The sequence below is a fragment of the Nicotiana tabacum genome, chromosome 20 (genome assembly GCF_000715075.1).
Source record: "Nicotiana tabacum cultivar K326 chromosome 20, ASM71507v2, whole genome shotgun sequence".
NCBI lineage: Eukaryota > Viridiplantae > Streptophyta > Magnoliopsida > Solanales > Solanaceae > Nicotiana > Nicotiana tabacum.
Genome location: NC_134099.1, coordinates 163,905,018 through 163,923,715, shown reverse-complemented (window position 1 = coordinate 163,923,715; position 18,698 = coordinate 163,905,018). Strand labels below are relative to the sequence as shown.

Sequence of the window (18,698 nt, the reverse complement as noted above, 5' to 3'; positions counted from 1 at the left end):
CTATAAATACCCCATCATTCTTTTATTTTTACTCACATATTCATCAATCTTTCTCAATCTCTCTCTAATTTTCTTCTATAATTGCTTATTTTATTATTGCAATTTCATGAAAAATTGTGAAGTTGGTGAATTGAAGTATTCAAGTCTTCAACGATATTCAATTTTCAAGAAGTTGTTCGTCAATTCGGTAAACTCGTTCCAGCTCTTAAGTTTTAATATTATAGTTTTGTGTGTTTTATTTAGTATAATTATAATTAATATGGACTTTTTTTTGAAAAAAATATTTGGGGGTAAGGGTAAGGGAAAATCTAAAATTGGTGAATCTAGTCGCCAAGCTACTACTCTTCCCCCGGCTCCCCGACCCAGACCTGTTACTCGTCCTCCTCCACCTGTTATTCTTGATAGTGGTAACCCTTGTTTTCAATTTTTCGATAGTCAATTTTGCCATGATGTTGCACCAAGTCATCAATTAAATGAAGAAGTTATGAATGATCTTTATCCTAATCAAACTATCTTTGAAAAATGTAAAGGAAAATGATGATTTAGATGAAACGCAACCGGAATTAGACGATACACCTACTAGACCTGTTAATAACCCAACTGATGCCCCGCCTGACCCTCCTGTAGTAACCCATGCTTTTAATAGACAACCTTCTAAACGGCCCGAAACGTCTCTTGTTTGGCACTTTTTTACTCAACTAATAGAATAAAATAAGGCTAAGTGTAAAATTTGTGGGTCTTTGATGGCTCATAAATTTACTGAAGACCGTAGCGGTACAGGTAGTTTGACTAGACACATAAAGACACACCCTAGAGATAAAGCTAGATATTTACAAATGAAAGTTGCGCAAGAGGGGACATGTGTAGATAGTACGGTTAACCCTAGTACAGGGTCAAATCTAGTTCAACCGGGAATTAACATTGTTACCGTTGACATTTTCTATTATGATCCAAATAAAGATCGTGAAGGATTGGCAAAAATGGTTACTGTTATATGCTTACCATATAGTTTTCCTTCTAACCCTCATTTTGTGCATTATATTAGAAGAGTTTTTAATCCTACTTATAAAGGATGGTCTCGCGCAACCGTAAAGAGCGATATTTATAAATACAAACATGAATATGAACAATATTTGCGCTATTTATTTACTCATATAGATTGTCGCATTGCTATTACAACTGATATTGGTAGAAGTGGTTATGACAGTGATTATTTAACTGTTACAAGTCATTGGATAGACGAAGACTGGATAATGCAAAAGCGCATTATTGCTTATAGAATAATTAATTCACGCCACACAGGTAAGTTTATTGCTAACATAGTTGCAGATATTTGTAGATATTTTTGCATTAGAGATAAAATAATATCAGTTTCAATGGATAATGCTTCTAGTAACACTAATGTTATAGGCTTGCTTACAACTACACTAAATCCTGCATTTAGTAATATTTTTTATGTTAGATGTATTTGTCATATTTACCATTTAATCGTCGGTGATAGTATGAAAGTTTTAAATATAGAAATTGAAAAGGCTAAAATGGCTCTGAATTGGCTTTTTTATTCAAACCGTAGAAGTAGACTTAGAGACTATTTTAAAAATGTGATGAATTTGGCCTTAGAGAAAGAAAGGTTCCTAAACCTTGTCCGACTAGATGGAATTACATGTATGAAAGTTTAGTTGTTGCATATGAATATAGGAACCCAATAAGCGCAACGTGTAATGCTCGTGTAGGTGATGATGATGATGATGATGGGCACCTTACAAATCAAGATTGGACTAATGTTAAAATGTTTGTAGACTTTTTAGAACAATTTTATGTTGCTACAAATGAATTATCTGGACAATATTATCCTACTATTTCTAACTGTTTAGTTTATATTGCAGCACTTGCAGATTTGTTTACTCAATTTTCAGAGGGTGGGGTAATTTATCAACTTGCTATTGATTCTATGAAAGTTAATTTTAAAAAATATTTTTTTCCCTATCCCCTCTATTTTTGGTGTTGCTGCAGTGTTAAATCCTACAATGAAATTAGGAGGTCCTCACTTTTGGTATTCAAAAATTTATAACGCTTTATCACTTTCAGCTGAGGAATTTGCTACACTTAGAGATGCAAAAGCCTCAATAAAAATAAATGCTCAAACAATTTATAATGCTTATCAACTTGCCTTAGATCATGTTAGACCAAATGTTCCAACTCCTACTTCATCTAGTTCGCAATCATCTAAAAGAACTGTGGGCCTAAAAGCCCTTAGTTCTTGGATGGAGTTCAGGGGTTCTCAAGGTGATAATATTGGTGATAGTTCACAACTAAATGAGCTTCAAGTTTATTTGTCGCAGAGACTTTAATAAGAGAATCCCGATGGCTCCTTCGATGTTTTGGAATGGTGGAAGGACAAACAAAAACACTATCCGGTTCTTCCAAGGATGACTCGAGATATTTTAAGTGTTCAAGCTACAACAATGGCATCGAAAAGCGCTTTCAGTCAAGCAAGACTTCAAATCGGTGATCATAGAGCGTCTATGAGGGAGAGCTTGGAAAATCAGTACTCTTCAGAGATTGGATCCGTTCGGAAAGAAGAAATTTTGGACTTGCAGAATCACAACCGGAGATAGACGAAGCTTATGAAGAAATGCTAGCGGAACTTGCGCAGGATGCTGCTTCGCCCAGAAGCGGTGATGAACAAGCTTCTTTTCCACCACCACCAACGAAAATTCCTCCGGACCTTGAAGGATTTATGAGATTTGTTAGAGATAATACATAGACTAATATGCAACTTATATTTTGGCACATCTTCCTGAGTTTTTTTCCTTTTAATGGTGGTATTAGTACCTTGTTGTGCTCATTCCATTGGGGGGAGGAAGACTAAGAAAAATATTATCATTTTTTGTTAATGTCGTAATAATAAAAATTACAAGACATTCTCTTGAATATTTCTTTGCAATTTATTTTGTGTTTAAATTTGATATAGTATATATATATATATATATATATATATATATATATATATATATATATATATAGATATATATATATATTTATATAGCTATATATAAACAATTTATATTAGTATATACATATATAGTTTACAAGAAATTGCCTTAGATAAAAAAAAATTAAAAAAAAATAGCCCGAACAAAAAGGCCTGTTTAAGCCCGGCCCATTTAGCCCGAGACCATGTGGGCTTAGGACCACAATGGGCCGGTCCCACCCATTTGGACTGTTAGGCTCGGGACCGTTTGGCCCGGGCCACAATACAGCCTTACCCTCAATCAATAAGCCTAAGTGGTTGTGCTGCATTACAAGTTTTACCATTGATTTGTTGTTTTGGATAATTTTGCTCTCAGTTAAAGGTACTATTTTAAGTAGAAAGATGATGATTTTCATAGAACATTATTTTAGTAATTCACTAAAATTTCAAATTGAAGAAAGTTTTAAATTGTTCATAACGATCTAAAAATATATTGTCAATTAATAGAAGTATGTCTCGTTCATTAACATCTCTTTATTTTTTATTTTTTTGCCATAGTTAGAATAGCCAATCCAACTCGTCCTACGAATTCCGTATATTTATTCATTCATCTCACCAAAAATTATGATCACTTTTGATTCTGTATTTTACGTTTTTCTTCAAAAAGCTACTTTAAAGAAGTATCGATTCAACCAAATACCTTTTTTTTTTAATTTTACATGCTCGAAAGGTAATCGCGAGAGACATAAAATAAAATAGAAAAAAGAAAATATTTTTTTAAAATTTATTGAAGATAACAACTTATTACAAAGTTATCATCAAAAAATTTACACCTTCATCATCCCTGGTTCATATGGGACACCAGTTTTAGTAACCCAAGTATCAGTATTATCACCACCTTTAAGCACAACTCCAGGAGTAAATTTAGCAATAACATCTGGTGTTGGATTCTTGATATAATTCTTCCAATTCACTCTCTTATCTGTATTTGCACCTGGACCTCTATTTTGATATTCAACAAAATATAGAGTGTCAAGGGCAAAAGTACCAGCCCATGGTGTCCATCCTTCAGGATCAATGAATCCATCAATCTGAGATTGCATGATTATTGTCCTTGAGTACAACTTCCATGGACGTCCGAGGTATGCCTTGTTACGTGGCGGGTTGATAGCGAGCAGAACTGGCTCAGCAGTGATCGTGCAGTTCTGTATAATGATCGCACCTGTTCCAGTGGCGAAGTCAGAAATTCTAACAAGAAAATTTAAACATAAGGGTGCACTTTTACATGTTTGAAGGTCGGGGGTGCACTTTTATATTCAACCAAAATCTGTTTTGTATATAAGGTGTGCATTACTGATATATCACTATTTTCTAAAGACTTATACATGTATAGATGGAGTTTTTGCTAAACTTTACAGGTGTCGGTGACCCTTTCAGTATAGAATAGGTCCGTCTCTGAATGCAAGAATGCTATATCTAAGATTCAAACTCGTGACATATTTACCATTGTCTTAAAAATTTATATTCTTGTCGTTTCAGCTTATATAGCAGAATTTGATTAGGCACGAAATAAAGAATGTCAATTGAAACTTTAGTGTCCAATGTGAGTAATATTTCTGTGTCTATAAGACTTTTAAAATTTATGAGTTTATACGTATATAAACATTTGTGTACCTGCAAAAACTTGTCTTTAGAGGCACATTTGGGATGTTCAAGTTGAATTGGTTCAAAATTTAGAAATGCATCATTTCTTTTTAAACTAAAGGAGCATATATATATAAGAAAATTTGTTACTATTATTTTTCTTGCATGATCAACGAAGAGTATTCAACTGAACCACTGACCTGTTCCAAATTGCTGGTTCCTTCCCTGAGCCGCGATAGTGATAGCCTGCGTCTGCATCTCCTCGGGTTTTCTCGCAATCAATTTGCAGTTCTGGAACACAGCTACCGCGTCTCCGAAGATGAAATCGATGGTTCCGGTGATGGTGCAGTCGCGGTAGAATTGCCTACCAACATGAGTCATAAGAGTGTATTGGTAGCCATCAATTTGACAGTTTTGAAACACTGCCATTTCAGCTGAAACACGGACTGCAACAGCTTGATGTTTTAATGGTCCTGCTGAGTTCTCGAATCCGATATCCTTCGCCACGAATCCTTGTCCCGAGATGGCTACATAATATCGATATTTAAAGAAGTGAACAGATGAACAAAATTCATAATAAAATATTATTCTTTTGCAGTTTTAACCTGATCATGAGCTAAATTTTGGGGTTTAATTAATTCCGATCGATAATCATTTCCTTAGCTAGCGTTTGCAAAAATAGATTACCAAATTTGTTTTAAAAAATTTGCTTTGGATTAAGTTTGGTTTGAAGATGAAAATCTGTTTGGACATAATTTTTCAACATATTTCACTTTTTTTTTTTTGAAAAAATATGAAATGTGACTTATACACATAAGTTTTAAAAACTATCAAAGAAGAAAAAATTCATACAAAACAAGAGAAACAAATCTCAAGAAAATTCATACAAAACAAGCGAAACAAATCTATAGAGAAGGGCAAAGCCGCATGAGTTTAATGAGGGAAAAGTGGGTAGATATGGATTAGTTGGGTCTTAATAACAAAAGGTGGTTTTTTTATAAAATACAAAAGTTTTGGACAATTTTTGAAATTTTTTAAAAAACCAAACGATAATATTTTGGGCCAAAAACACCTCTTGAGCTGATTTTAGGATTCGAAAATTTACCAAAAAATGATTAAAATCTATATACAAACATATATTTGCCAAAAGAAATTTAGAAAAAATTTTGGCAAAATCTATGGTCAGACGGGACTTAATAACTTAGAATAAGAGGTTGGTAGTATTTGCAATGTGGTATGTAATGACAGAAATCTGTACTTACCAACAGTGGCAGTACTAAAAACTGGGAGACCATCAAGGTAATTTTTGTTGCCAGTTATCTTAGTCTTGTTTGGGCCTTCACCAATAAATACAACATTGGTCATTGTATTTGCAACTTGAACATACTCATTGTAAATACCAGCCTTAATAAAAATGACATAGGGTTGTGCATTATTTGGGGGCACAGTTTTAAGAGCCTCATTGATTGATTTGTGTTGTCCACTTCCATCTTGTGCAACGACGACGTTTGGCTTGAGGGGTGCCACTTGAAGAAGCCTACGGTTACCTGTAGATGTAGATCCAGAATTTAAATATAACAGGTTAAAAAAAGATAGCTTAGTGTATAAAATATTCCGTGTTCAGGCAGGATTTAGGGAAGGGCCGCACCCCAAGGGGTTGTGATGTAGGCAGCCTATCCCGACGCAAACATTAGTGGTTGATTCCATGGTTCGAACTCGTGACTTATAGGTCATACAGAGACAACCTAAGCATTGCTTTAAGGCTCCCATTCTTAGTGCCCGTTTGGACATAAAATTTGATGGAAGATTTTTCCAAAAAAAAAAAAAATCAGCATTTGTTCATAAAATTTCCAATTTTCACTTGAAGATGCATTTTGAAAATTTTTAAAAATTTGAAAAACTGCAAAAAACTGTTTTTTAAAATTTTCACTCAAATCACTCACAAAACTTCAAAAACAACCCAAACTGAAATTCATGTCCAAACACAACACTAAATTTCAAATACTATTTTTACTTGAAAATTTTTTTAATCATTTTTTCGAATTTTACAATTCTTATGTCCTAACGCCTACATAAACTTGACGAGTTCAACTTTTAAAGGAACGTATGGGTTACCTGCTTCAACGGTTAACAATCGCCGGTTGTTAATGCCTAAGATTTGCAAATCTTCCACCTGTTTCTCGAAGCTACTAACAATATCAAGGGCATTAGTGGAAAGTTCATGAGCATTTTTCAAAAGGTTCTTCATTTTCTCACCGGTATCACCGGTCGTATTCGCGAACGCGTCAATACAAGTTGTCTCAAAAGTAACAGCAGAGCTAAGCCATGACCTAAGATCATAAATATAATCCTTGACCAAGCTTTTAACGTCGGAACTATCAAATTTATTAAAAGACCTCTTGATTTCTTCGATTGAACGATCAAGTACCTCATCACAAACTTTTAATGCATCTTTAGTCCTTGGATCATTTGCAGCTTCTTTAAATGGAGCAGAATTCTTGATTGAACTAGCAATTTCATTAATAGTACTATCAAATGCTGTTTTAATTAATTCTTTTGGATCACTTGTATTTTTGGCTGAAAAAAGACTTTTTTCACAAGTTTCTTTATATTGTGTTGGTTGACACATGGCTTGTACATTTTTGGTAGAGGTTGAAACTTGAGAATTTGATGAATCATCATTTCCTTTTTTGGTAAGTGTAACAGCAGCACCAACAATACATGCTACTAAAAGAATTGAAGAAATTCCAGCAATTGCTATTTTCTTTTTTCCAGCATCCGCCATATTTATTTATTTTTTGGGGGATTTTCTTGACGAATGGATAATTGTTTCTTCAATTATAATTTTGGTTATTTTTATTGCAGAGCATTTGGGGATTTTTGACAATTTTTTTTGCTTCCCCTGGGCTCTGCCAGTATACAGAAATTAAACTCGTTTGAAAAAATGGAGTAAGTATTTATGCATGTGGAGATGGAAGAAATAAGGGAATTATTAGTTGGTTCTGTTAAGAAATTTGTGGAGAATATTTTGTTAGTTTATTTGGTTGTGATACAATTCAGGTTTACCATTGATTTATGAGTGAAGTTCTTATGTTCAGTTTTTCAACTAATTGCTTTTTCTTGCTCCATTCATTTTCCTTTTTCTTTTATACACCACAAAACATATTAATAATTACTAGTAATAATGTATTTATTTATATTGTCCCCCTTTTTTCTTGTGGATTACTTTGTTATTTACTTCTGTTTGTTTCTAACTAGTGATTACTGTTAGGGATATAGTAGATATGCCCTAGATCCAATATCATAGTTGATGATTTGAACATATTTTTGTGAACGTTATTTGATATAAAAATATATGGCATTTGATATTCTTTTATCATAGTTATTATTAATTGTTTGATTAATTTGACAAGTCCTTGATTAAATTTTGAGATTTGTCATCGTAATAGAGATCATGATAATGAGAGCAAAATCTCTTATAGTTTAATCTAAATTTGTTCTTGATCGTAAGATTATTAATTTGGACATTAGTAATCCGGTTAGATCAATATTTATGTGATCGTCTTTATTGGATAAAGATTAGTTGATCTTATTAACTAAATCACATAGATAGATGATCGGATAAAGATTAGTTGATCTCATTAACTAAATCACATAGATAGATGATGCATATAGAGATATGATCATTGAACCGACTCATTGGATAATTCCTAATGGTTAGAATTACCATAACTGTCAATAGGATATTCTCTTGAAGAATGTGATGTAAAAATTTCCTTTGACCTGAGATCGTCATAGTAATTGACAAGTTATTTATTGTGCTTTGATACAGACACCTATGGCCCTAAGGCGATAGTTAAAAGGATATTGGGTATGATTAAATGCTTATAGAATTAATGATTGATCAAGATGGAATCTGTCAACTCTTGGTAATGAGTTTAAGCTCCATGTTGTCATGAATTATAAACGACCAAACTAAGACCTTGGCTAGGGCAATTGAATGAAAGAATAAAAGAGTTTCTTAGGTCATTCAATAGTCGATTATATTTGACATGAACACATAGTTGGTTGCCTATTAGGATTTGACAGTTGAACCATATCCTAGTGTGATCCAGAACTATAAGGACATAAGGAATTACTACATTATTCTTCTACTGGTTCTTGAGAGTAAATTGTATACTCCATTCTATCTGGTCGTTAAGGAGTGTTGCTAGACGTCACCCTTGATTAGTATATTGATGTGATCAATTTACTACATGTTTAGTATTGAACCTATGGAGTCGCATACTAATGAGTTTCTGATCTTTGTTAAAGGATTGATTAACTTATTATTTGATAATTGAATTAATGAATTTAATTAGTCAAATAAATTTAGTTATTAGTCCAAATAAAATATTATTATATTCTTTGCTAACACAAAGGATGTAATTAATATTGTGAACGAATTTAAATTATCTATTTGGAATAGAAAACTAAATTATATCTCTTGGTTGAAATATATGTGTGATATATATAATTAATATTTATTTGCACAAAGTGTGCATATAATATATTAATAAAAAGTTATTTGGAAATCCAATTTAGAATTGGAATGGATAACAAAGTCTAAAAGTGGACATGAGATTAGCTCAAACCCATTAAGAATGAGATTGATATTTTTTAATATAAAATATTAGTTAATTTTCACAATCCAATCCAATTTGGAATTGAATTGGAACGTCCAATCTGACGGAGGCGTGAAAGTCCAATTGGACTTGGCATAAAATACCTTCAGTCACGTTACCCTTGGGAACGTGATTCGATTTCTTCCGTAAAGTTTATTTTTGAATTAAATTTTCACCCTAAGTAAATCATTACCTCAACCACATAGGAAAAAGATTTATAAGTAATGATATATAAAGGGTGATGGAAGAAAATTTGCTATTTTTTTTTTGAAGAAAACACTTTGTGAAAGTGAGAGAACAACACAAGTCAAGAGAGAAAATACAATTACAAGAAAAGCGTTTCTTGTTCTTCTAACATTGAGTTGAGATTTTTGAGAAAAATTTCAACCCAATATTTTTCGTTCAATTTGTTTGCAGGTTTCATTAATCAAAGAGTTAATAACAAAGATCGGTCTTGGTGTGGATACGCATAGAGCCTTCGCACTATCGAAGAAATTTTGAAACGAGACTCTCTTCACCAGGTACGTCTTAAATTCGATCTTTGACATGTAAATAAATTTTAAACATGAAAAGATCTGCCTAAGATTGTTATTGTCTTCCGCTGCGTTACGAACACCTATACGTAATCCATCAATTACAATTTTTTTCCCTTTTTCTCATTTCAATCTTATTATAAAAAGACATTTCTTAATCATATTTTGGATTAAAGAATATATCAACCAAATAAACAAAGTTTTAACAACAAACTATATCTAGTGAAAATCACATAATACATCAAAGAGCATATCTTCTTATGTGGAAAATTACTGCTGGAAAAAGTAATGTCTATATATATACTTATAATTTAATAACACTGAAAATAAGTAAGAAAATAATTTATTTTTCTGAAAAATATTTTCTAGGAAAAACCTGTCGGATCAAATACTAGTGTACTTATCATTGGAGATCATTCATTCAAGCTAAAGACTTTACCACTTTCCGTTGACCTTGTATTCTTATACATGAGCAGACGGAGACGAAGCTAGAATTTCAATGTTATATATATATATATATCGATTGCAGTCAGTTAATTATATTAATTTTCAGGTAACCAACACATGTTGAAGTTACTTATTGTTGGTTCATTCAAATAACTTGATATTATAAAATTGTATTTGTGCATAAAATTTAGCAAACGTGAAAAAGATGTAGTGTAGTAGTAATTAAGTTTCAGTGAGTCAGATCATTTTTTTTAAATCACCACGGATCGTAATGAAACAGATAAGGTTTCTTCATTCTTAATATAATATCTCTGAATTCGAGTCCTGAGTATATGAAAAATCTTAATAGAGAGCGATTCCTCATTTAATAGGCATTTCATGACATGAATTCGAATTAGTTATAGCATTACGGGTATCAAACACCGAGTGAAAATTATTTGTTTCTTTATTTTCCGAATCCTTGCCTACTTGCCTCCACCCAACCAGTCAAGTCTTCTCTCAAATCTTCACGTTTTTTTTGTGTGATTGTACCTTTCTCGTCTTTCTTTTCTTTCAAGTTGTGGCTCGCGTTCCACGTTTATAGATGATCTTTTCAATTATTAGCTAAAAAAATGCTTATGTAAATAAAATTTAGTAATATCCAAAGTAACGCCATATTATTAATTCAATTTACATAATGGATTTACTTAGAGCAACCAAAAAAGCGTGCACTAGTAGAGGTGGTAGTAAGAAAACTTCCAAAAGATCAAGATGTGGTGTTGGTTCTTCTAGTAGCTTTACACATATTTCTGAAAGTTTATCTGAAAATTTAAATGTAGATTATGAGCGAATATAAGAAAATTATGGTATAGATGATGATTTAGATATATTTTAGATGATATTAATCACCCGATAATCTTGAAATACCACCAGCTACACCTGGTAAAACTAATCAAACTCAAAATATTAGGGGTGGAACAAGTAAGCCTTCCCTCCCTATTAAGAAGAATCGAAGATTAAGAAGTAAGTGTTGGAATTTTTTTGAGAGAATAGAAGAACAAAAAAATTATGTAAAATGTAGAATTTGTAATGAAGTATATAAACATGAGCTCGGTAAGGAAGGAGGAACGGGTCAACTTCGTAGGCATATGGTAGAGCTCCACCCTCTTGATTGGGAAATAGATGAGGAAGATGGGCAACAAAAACTTAACTCAGGTACTGGGGGGTTAATGGGCAAATACGATATTAAGAAAGATCGGGAAGAATTAGCTAAAATGATTGTTTTAGGTTGTTTACCTTTTAGTTTTACTTCTTCACTATATCTTGTTACTTATATTCAAAGAATTTATAACTCTTTGTTTAAAGGTATTCCTAGAAGTATTTGTAAAGTTGATATCTTTAGGCTTTTTGGACATTATCAGACATATATACGTTATTTGTTCGCCAATATTTCTTGTAGAGTTTCTCTTACTTCTGATATTGGTCGTGTTGTAAATGGAAATGATTATTTGGTTGTTACATGCCATTGGATAGATGATAATTTTTGTATGCAAAAAACGTATTATTGCTTTTAAATATGATGAAGATCAAAGTCATACTGGTGCATTTATAAGTAATACTATCCATGAAGTTACTATATTTTATAATCTTGCAGAAATTTTTTGTGTATGTCATTTGATAATGCTTCTAACAATAATGTTGCTATTACAATATTAAAATTTCATCTACACCCACCACTTTCTGAAATATTTCATGTTAGATGTGCATGCCATATTTATAACTTGATTGTGATGAGTGACCTTGAATTATTTAGAGATGAAATCACTTTAGTTAGAAGAGTTGTTGGTGTAATTCAAGGAAATAATAGAAGTGCTAGATTAAATGCATTTAAGGAAAAATGTGTGCACTATAGACTAAAACCAAGACTCATGCCTGAAGAAATTAGTTACTAGGTGGAATTATACTTATTTATTCTTAAGATGTTGTTATAAATATTGAATGCCTATAACTGAAGTTGCTAATTCTCATTGTACCGATCCTAGCCGTTTGTTAACATCTAGAACTTGGGATGCCATTGAAGATGTTGTACAATTTTTACAAAAATTTATGTGGCTGCACTTGAGTTTTCTGGAGCTTATTATCCTACTATTGTAAATGGTTTAGTTCATATTGCTGAAATTTCTCTTTTATTACATAATTTGAAGAAGAAAGAAGGATATACTTGTGTTGTTGAATCTATACTAGATAAGTTTAAAAAATATTTCTACCCAATTCCCTATATTACCTAATTGGTGCTATTTTAAACCCTACTATCAAAATAATAAAGTGTCGCCAATTAATCAGTGCTTTATGTACTTATATGGATATTGGACCAATCGAAACTCCTGATATTGACTCTAATTGGAAGTTCCTATAATAAATTGATAACTTTTGGAAAAGGAAGAAGGCGCTATTTCAATATTCTTTGATTTCAAAGGAACATTTTCAACCATCTAAAAAATGGAATAAAAAAAAAGAATAGGGAAAAGCCGGCTATCGGACACAAACATTTACAAACTTTATATAATTATTATGCTAACATTATTGATGCTTCTTCGGTTGTAGATGCAAATAATCCTTCAAGTAATACTTCAACATCTGGAACAACTTTGAATGATGATGATGGTGTTCAAGATTATTTGATTTTCTACACTAGGATAGCATCAACAAACCAGTAGCAGGAATATTGATGAACTCCAATTCTACTTGCAAAAGTCACCAAAGCCCCTCACTAAGGATTTTCTACCGCTGGGTTGGTAGAAGAGCAACTCAAATCAATTTCATGTTCTTTCAGCCATGGCTCGAGACGTGCTAAATGTACCGAATTCAACAGTCGCATCAGAGAGCGCATTTAGCCAAACAAGGCAACAACTAGAAGATACATGTCATTCATTGGGCAGCAACGCTTTGAAAATTCTAGTATGTTTCAGAGATTAGATAAGATCAGAACGGCGAAATCAAGGGCGTGCCGAGGTAGATGAAGAGGGGGGGACCAAGAAATTGGAGATATAATGGTTTATGGTTCCAATTCAACCAATGTCAGAAACCAAGAACCTCATGTTGACATGGAAGAACTTATAAAAATGATGTAAAGCATGTGATGTACTATTTCTTATTTTTTATAATTGTTATAAACTTTTAATTTGCAAGTTCAAAAATAAAAAAATAAAAAAGAACTTGCAAATTAATTTGAAGTATTATATATTATTCAATAAAAATATTAAATGAAAGCCTTCGGAGTTTGATTCTTACATATTGCCTATTGGTCTTATTAAATAATTTTTTGTAGCCACTTACTTTCAAATTTCAATTTTAAAATTCAACAACAACAACAACAACAACCTAGTATAATCCCACTTAGTGGGGTCTGGGGAGGGTAGTGTGTACGCAGACCTTACCCCTACCCTAGGGTAGAGAGACTGTTTCCAAATAGACCCCCGACATCCTTCCCTCCAAGAACTTCCCACCTTGCTCTTGGGGAGACTCGAACTCACAACCTCTCGGTTGGAAGTGGGGGTTGCTTACCATCAGAGCAACTCCTCTTGTCATCCTTCCCTCCAAGAACTCCTCTTGAATTTTAAAATTCAAATTTCAAATTAAAAACTTTAAAGTTTAAACTTCAAAGTTTAATTTTAAGCCTTAATTCTAGCCTTAAAAGTTTGCAAAAGCTTAAGTATCAATAACATTGAATAAGAAAAATAAAATTTAATTTTTAAAAAAAGTATTAGCCCATTAAGCCCGAACTCGGACGGGCCCAAAAAAACCCAAAAATAACCAACCCGCTACCAGCCCATTATCCCAGCCCGCTAACTAACCCGGACCGTTAACGGACGGGCTAGTTTTTTTTTGTTCAGCCCATCCCAGCCCGCCCGTTAAACACCTATAAAGTAAATACATCATCTGTTTGAAAAATACATGAACAGAGTTTTATAATTCTAAGGCTACCATGAACAAGAGACAACTACCATAGGGGCGCAGGTACGCCTTCAAATCCGGCAACCATCGAACGCAGCAACATCAGCATCCGGGATCTGCACGCAATGTGCAGGAAGTACAGTATAAGTACAACCGACCACATGTACTCAATAAGTAACAAACCTAAATTTAGGTTGAAAGTAGTGACGAGTTGAAACATAGGTCGGATCCAACACCAATAACCAATAGCAGTTCATACCAATGTAAAGTAAATAAATAAAGAAATATCTCAGATATAAAGTGCTCAACCTTTTCATAGTTTTCCGAAAACAGTTCCACTTTTCAAGTATACCAATGAAAGCCTAAATCCTTTACCGAAATCGTCAATAATATGAGTAAATTTGAAAATTGTAACTTTTTCCCAAAAATCCTTTCAACAATAATATGATGTTTCATTTTTCCTTCCAGATAGCATGTGTGAAATACCTCTCCATAACCACATATCAATGTGTGTGATAAGTCATGAATGACGTAATACCGTACGACATGAGAAAAAATGCATCTCTATGCCTATATGTCATGTGCATATCAAATATGATGCAACTCATTAATAAAACCATAGGCATACTCTCAGAGTATCAATTCACTCAATCCTCTCAGTCACTTAGTCCTCACAGTCACTCAGTCCTCACAATCACTCGGCACTCGCACTCAGTAGGTACCTGCGCTCACTGGGGGTGTGCAAACTCTAGAGGGGCTCCTTCAGCCCAAGCGCTATAACAAGCCAAACATGGCATAAATCAATCAGTCCCTCGGCCTCACTCATTCATAAATCAATAAAACATGCTGCAACGTGCAGCCCGATCCCATAAATACCCTCACAATCAGGCCCTCAGCCTCATTCAGTCATAAATCAATAAAATATGCTGCGGCGTGCAGCCCGGTCCCATAAATATCCTCACAATCAGACCCTCGACATCACTCAGTCATCAATCTCTCCAGTCTCTTGGGCTCTCAATGTAATGAAACTGGCCCGACAATAATAATATGATGTATCAATAAATAAAAACTGAGACTGAGATATAATATGAATGCATGAATATGATTGAGTATGAAATATCAATGAAATCAATGAGATGACAGCAAGAAACGACCACTATGGGCCCCAACAATATCAACATAAAACCTAAACAGGATATCTAGCATGATGTACAACTTTATTACTTTATCACATGATGAAAACACATATATCAACAAAGTAGGGCCACTATATAGTGCCCTAAAGACAACGAAGTCATAATTCACAGGGTGCACGTCCACGCGCTTGTCACCTAGCATGTGCGTTACCTCAACATCAATCATATAGCACGTAATTCGGGGTTTTATACCTTCAGCACTATGTTTAGAAGAGTTACGTATATTAAACAAGCCAATTCTAACACTGATCAAGCCAATTGATGCTCCAAGAATGCCATCACCCGCGTTTCGACCTCCGAACGGCTCAAAACTAGCGAAAAGCAACTCAAATACATCAGATAATGCCCAAGGAAGCAATTACAAATGATAAAGATCAAATCCTAAGTCAAATCCCAAATCTGGCCAAAAAAATCACACCCAGGCCCATGTCCCGAAACTCGGCAAAACTCAAAAAATTTGGTAACCCATTCAATTACGAGTCCAACCATACTAGTTTCACTCAAATCCGATGTCACGACCCTAAACCCGAACCCAGTCGTGATGGCGCCTCTCGTGAAGATAAGGCCAACCAATTAAACCCAATTCACTTTTTAAACAGTTAAATAACATAAAAGCAATCTAAAACATGATATAGCAATACTAAGTAGCGGATAATGTCAATAAAGTGCAGAAGTACAACACAACACAGCCTTCACCGGGTGTCACTAGTCATGAGCGTCTATAAAACCTAATACAAGTCTGAAAGGTCTACAACTAGTACAAAAGTCTGATATGAGATAGAAATTATAAAGAGGGAGAAACATGGGTCTGCGGACGTCAAGCAGCTACCTCGTGAACTCCGAATGTCCACCGGGAGCTCTCAACTCGCACTGGCAGGATCAGAAATGCCTGAATTTGCACACAGGGGTGTAAGAAGTAAAGTGAGTACTCCAACTCAGTGAGTAACAAATGTAAATAATGACTAAAAAGTAAGAAAACACGTAAGGCACAAGGCATTCTATAATGAAGTAGTACAACAATGGAAAGTCAAGTAAAATCCTCTTTCAGCAAATAAACAAGTAATCGACAGGTAATTAAGGTAAAGTAACAAATAGAAGTTCGCCCCCCGGGCACAGTATCACCACATCCGCTCCTCGGGCAATATCTCATAACAATAACAGCCCCTCGGGCTCAATCTCACATCACAATGGGTACCCACGCTCACTGGGGGCGTGCAGACTCCAGGAGGGGCCCCTTACGGCCCAAGCGTAATAACAAGCCATCTCGTGGCATCAAACTAGGCCCTCGGCCTCATATCAATCAAGCCACCTCGTGGCGTACATATCTCAGTCCCTCGGCCTCATATCAGTATCAATGTTTCCTCACAACGTAGGTCCTCGACCTTACTCAGTCAAAAATCATCACAAGCCTCTCGGGCAATAGTAAAACAGTGTTTCTTAGCCCAAACATCATTTAAAATATCATTTAAGTATTAGAACTGAGTAAACATGGCTGAGTAGTAAAACATTGGAAAATAACATGACTGGGTTCAAGTATAAAGTCAAAACAGTGAGGAAATATCAATAAAAATTCCCGAAGGGTTCAAATAGTTGGCACTAGGCCCAAATATGGCATGCAACCCAAGTAATGATGATAGCAAATAGTTTTCAATCAAATATGCGGAAAAATCATCAATCGGGACGGACCAAGTCACAATTCCCAATAGTGCACGACCTCACGCTTGTCATCAAGCGTGTGCCTCACCTCAATATAGCACTACGATGTGCAAATTCAGGATTTCAAACACTCAGGACATCATTTACAATCATTACTCACCTTGAACCGGCTAAATCTCTAGCTCGTGAACCTTTGCCTTTCGAATCGGCCTCCACGCGCGTTGAATCTATCCAAAATCAGAACGAGTACGTCAACATATGCTAAGGGAACAAAGCCCAAGCGAAAACAATCAACAAAGCTCTCAAGCCAAAGTCAAAAATGGTGAAATAACTCAATTTCGCAAAATGGAATAACTTATATGTTCTGCCAGACATTTTCGCATTTGCGACTCTCCAACCGCTTATGCGGTACCGCATCTGCGGTCATACCTCCGCTTCTGTGGAAATCACTTAACCAGCCAAACCCGCTTCTGCGATCATCCTTCCGCATCTACGACATCGTATATGCGGTCCAACTCGCCGCTTCTGCGGTCCCTGACTCCCTCAGTCTTTCCGCATCTGCGACCTCCCTCATCGCATATGTGGCGCCGCACCTGCGGTCCCCAATCCGCAGGTGTGAAAATACCAGAAGCAGCAATATCAACTGCTGCAACAAAATTCCAACCTCTCCGTCAATCATCCAAAATCACCCCGAGGCCCCCGGGACCTCAACCAACATCACAAACATATCCCAATACCTTATTCAAACTTGTTCCAATAATCAAAACACCTCAAACAACATTAAATCACCCAAAACACATCAGATTTAAGCCAAACTATCTAAAATCATCCAAATTACGCTTTCGATCAAAAACCAAACCAAACCATGCCCGAATGACCTGAAATTTTGCACACTCAACAGAACTACTGCAACTCTCGGAATTCCATTCCGATCCCTATATCAAAATCTCGCCTATCGACTGAAAATCGCCAAAATATCAACTCCGCCAATTCAAGCATAATTCTACTCCGAACCTCCAAAACTCATTCCGATCACACTCCTAAGCCATAAATCAACTCCCGAATCTAACCAAACCATCGAAACTCGCATCCGAGCCTTCTAACACATAAGTCAATATCCGGTTAACTTTTCCAACTCAAACTCCCTTAAAAGAGACTAAGTGTCTCAAACCTTACCAAAATCATTCCGGATTCGATCCGACCAACCCGATACCATACAACACGGATAACGAAGTATAAAGAAGTAGAAATGGGAGAAACAGAGTGGTAACTCATGAGACGACTGGTTGGGTCGTCACATCCGACTCCGAATCGGTATTTAAAACTCAAAAATTCCTATTATAAAACTTAGGCCAAAACCCTCAATTTTCTTTTTAAATTCACCAACCAATTACTAAAAATGAAGATGGATTCATGAGATATAATCAAAACTGAGTAGAGAACGCTTACCGCAATCCTTGCAATGAAATTTGCTCCAAAAATCGCCTCAATCCGAGTCCCACATCTCAAAATATGAAGAAAGAACAAAACCCTCGATTTTTACAACACTGCCCAGTTATTCCGCATTTGTGGTCAAAATGTCGCATATGTGACCTCCGCTTCTGTGGATCATGCCCTGCATCTGCGGAACCCATGGAGATTGGCCCTTTTG

At 34.8% G+C, this 18,698-nt stretch overlaps 1 protein-coding gene across 1 annotated transcript; it reads right to left on the bottom strand.

Moving 5' to 3' along the window:
* Positions 1-3,725: 3,725 nt before the first annotated feature.
* On the bottom strand, positions 3,726-7,544 carry LOC107793053 (pectinesterase-like). Its single transcript, XM_016615333.2, has 4 exons — positions 6,734-7,544; positions 5,881-6,165; positions 4,819-5,145; positions 3,726-4,196 (listed from the first exon to the last, which is right to left on the bottom strand). The coding sequence occupies exons 1-4, from the start codon at positions 7,401-7,403 to the stop codon at positions 3,802-3,804; spliced, it is 1,677 nt and encodes a 558-aa protein (XP_016470819.1). The 5' UTR covers positions 7,404-7,544; the 3' UTR covers positions 3,726-3,801.
* Positions 7,545-18,698: the final 11,154 nt, after the last annotated feature.

Coding starts and splice junctions, on each gene's coding strand:
- LOC107793053 (XM_016615333.2), bottom strand. CDS start 7,403: ATGGCGGATGCTGGAAAAAAGAAAATAGCAATTGCTGGAATTTCTTCA. Junction 6,166..6,733: donor ATTGTTAACCGTTGAAGCAG/GTAACCCATACG, acceptor CTACATCTACAG/GTAACCGTAGGCTTCTTCAA. Junction 5,146..5,880: donor TTTTAGTACTGCCACTGTTG/GTAAGTACAGAT, acceptor GATATTATGTAG/CCATCTCGGGACAAGGATTC.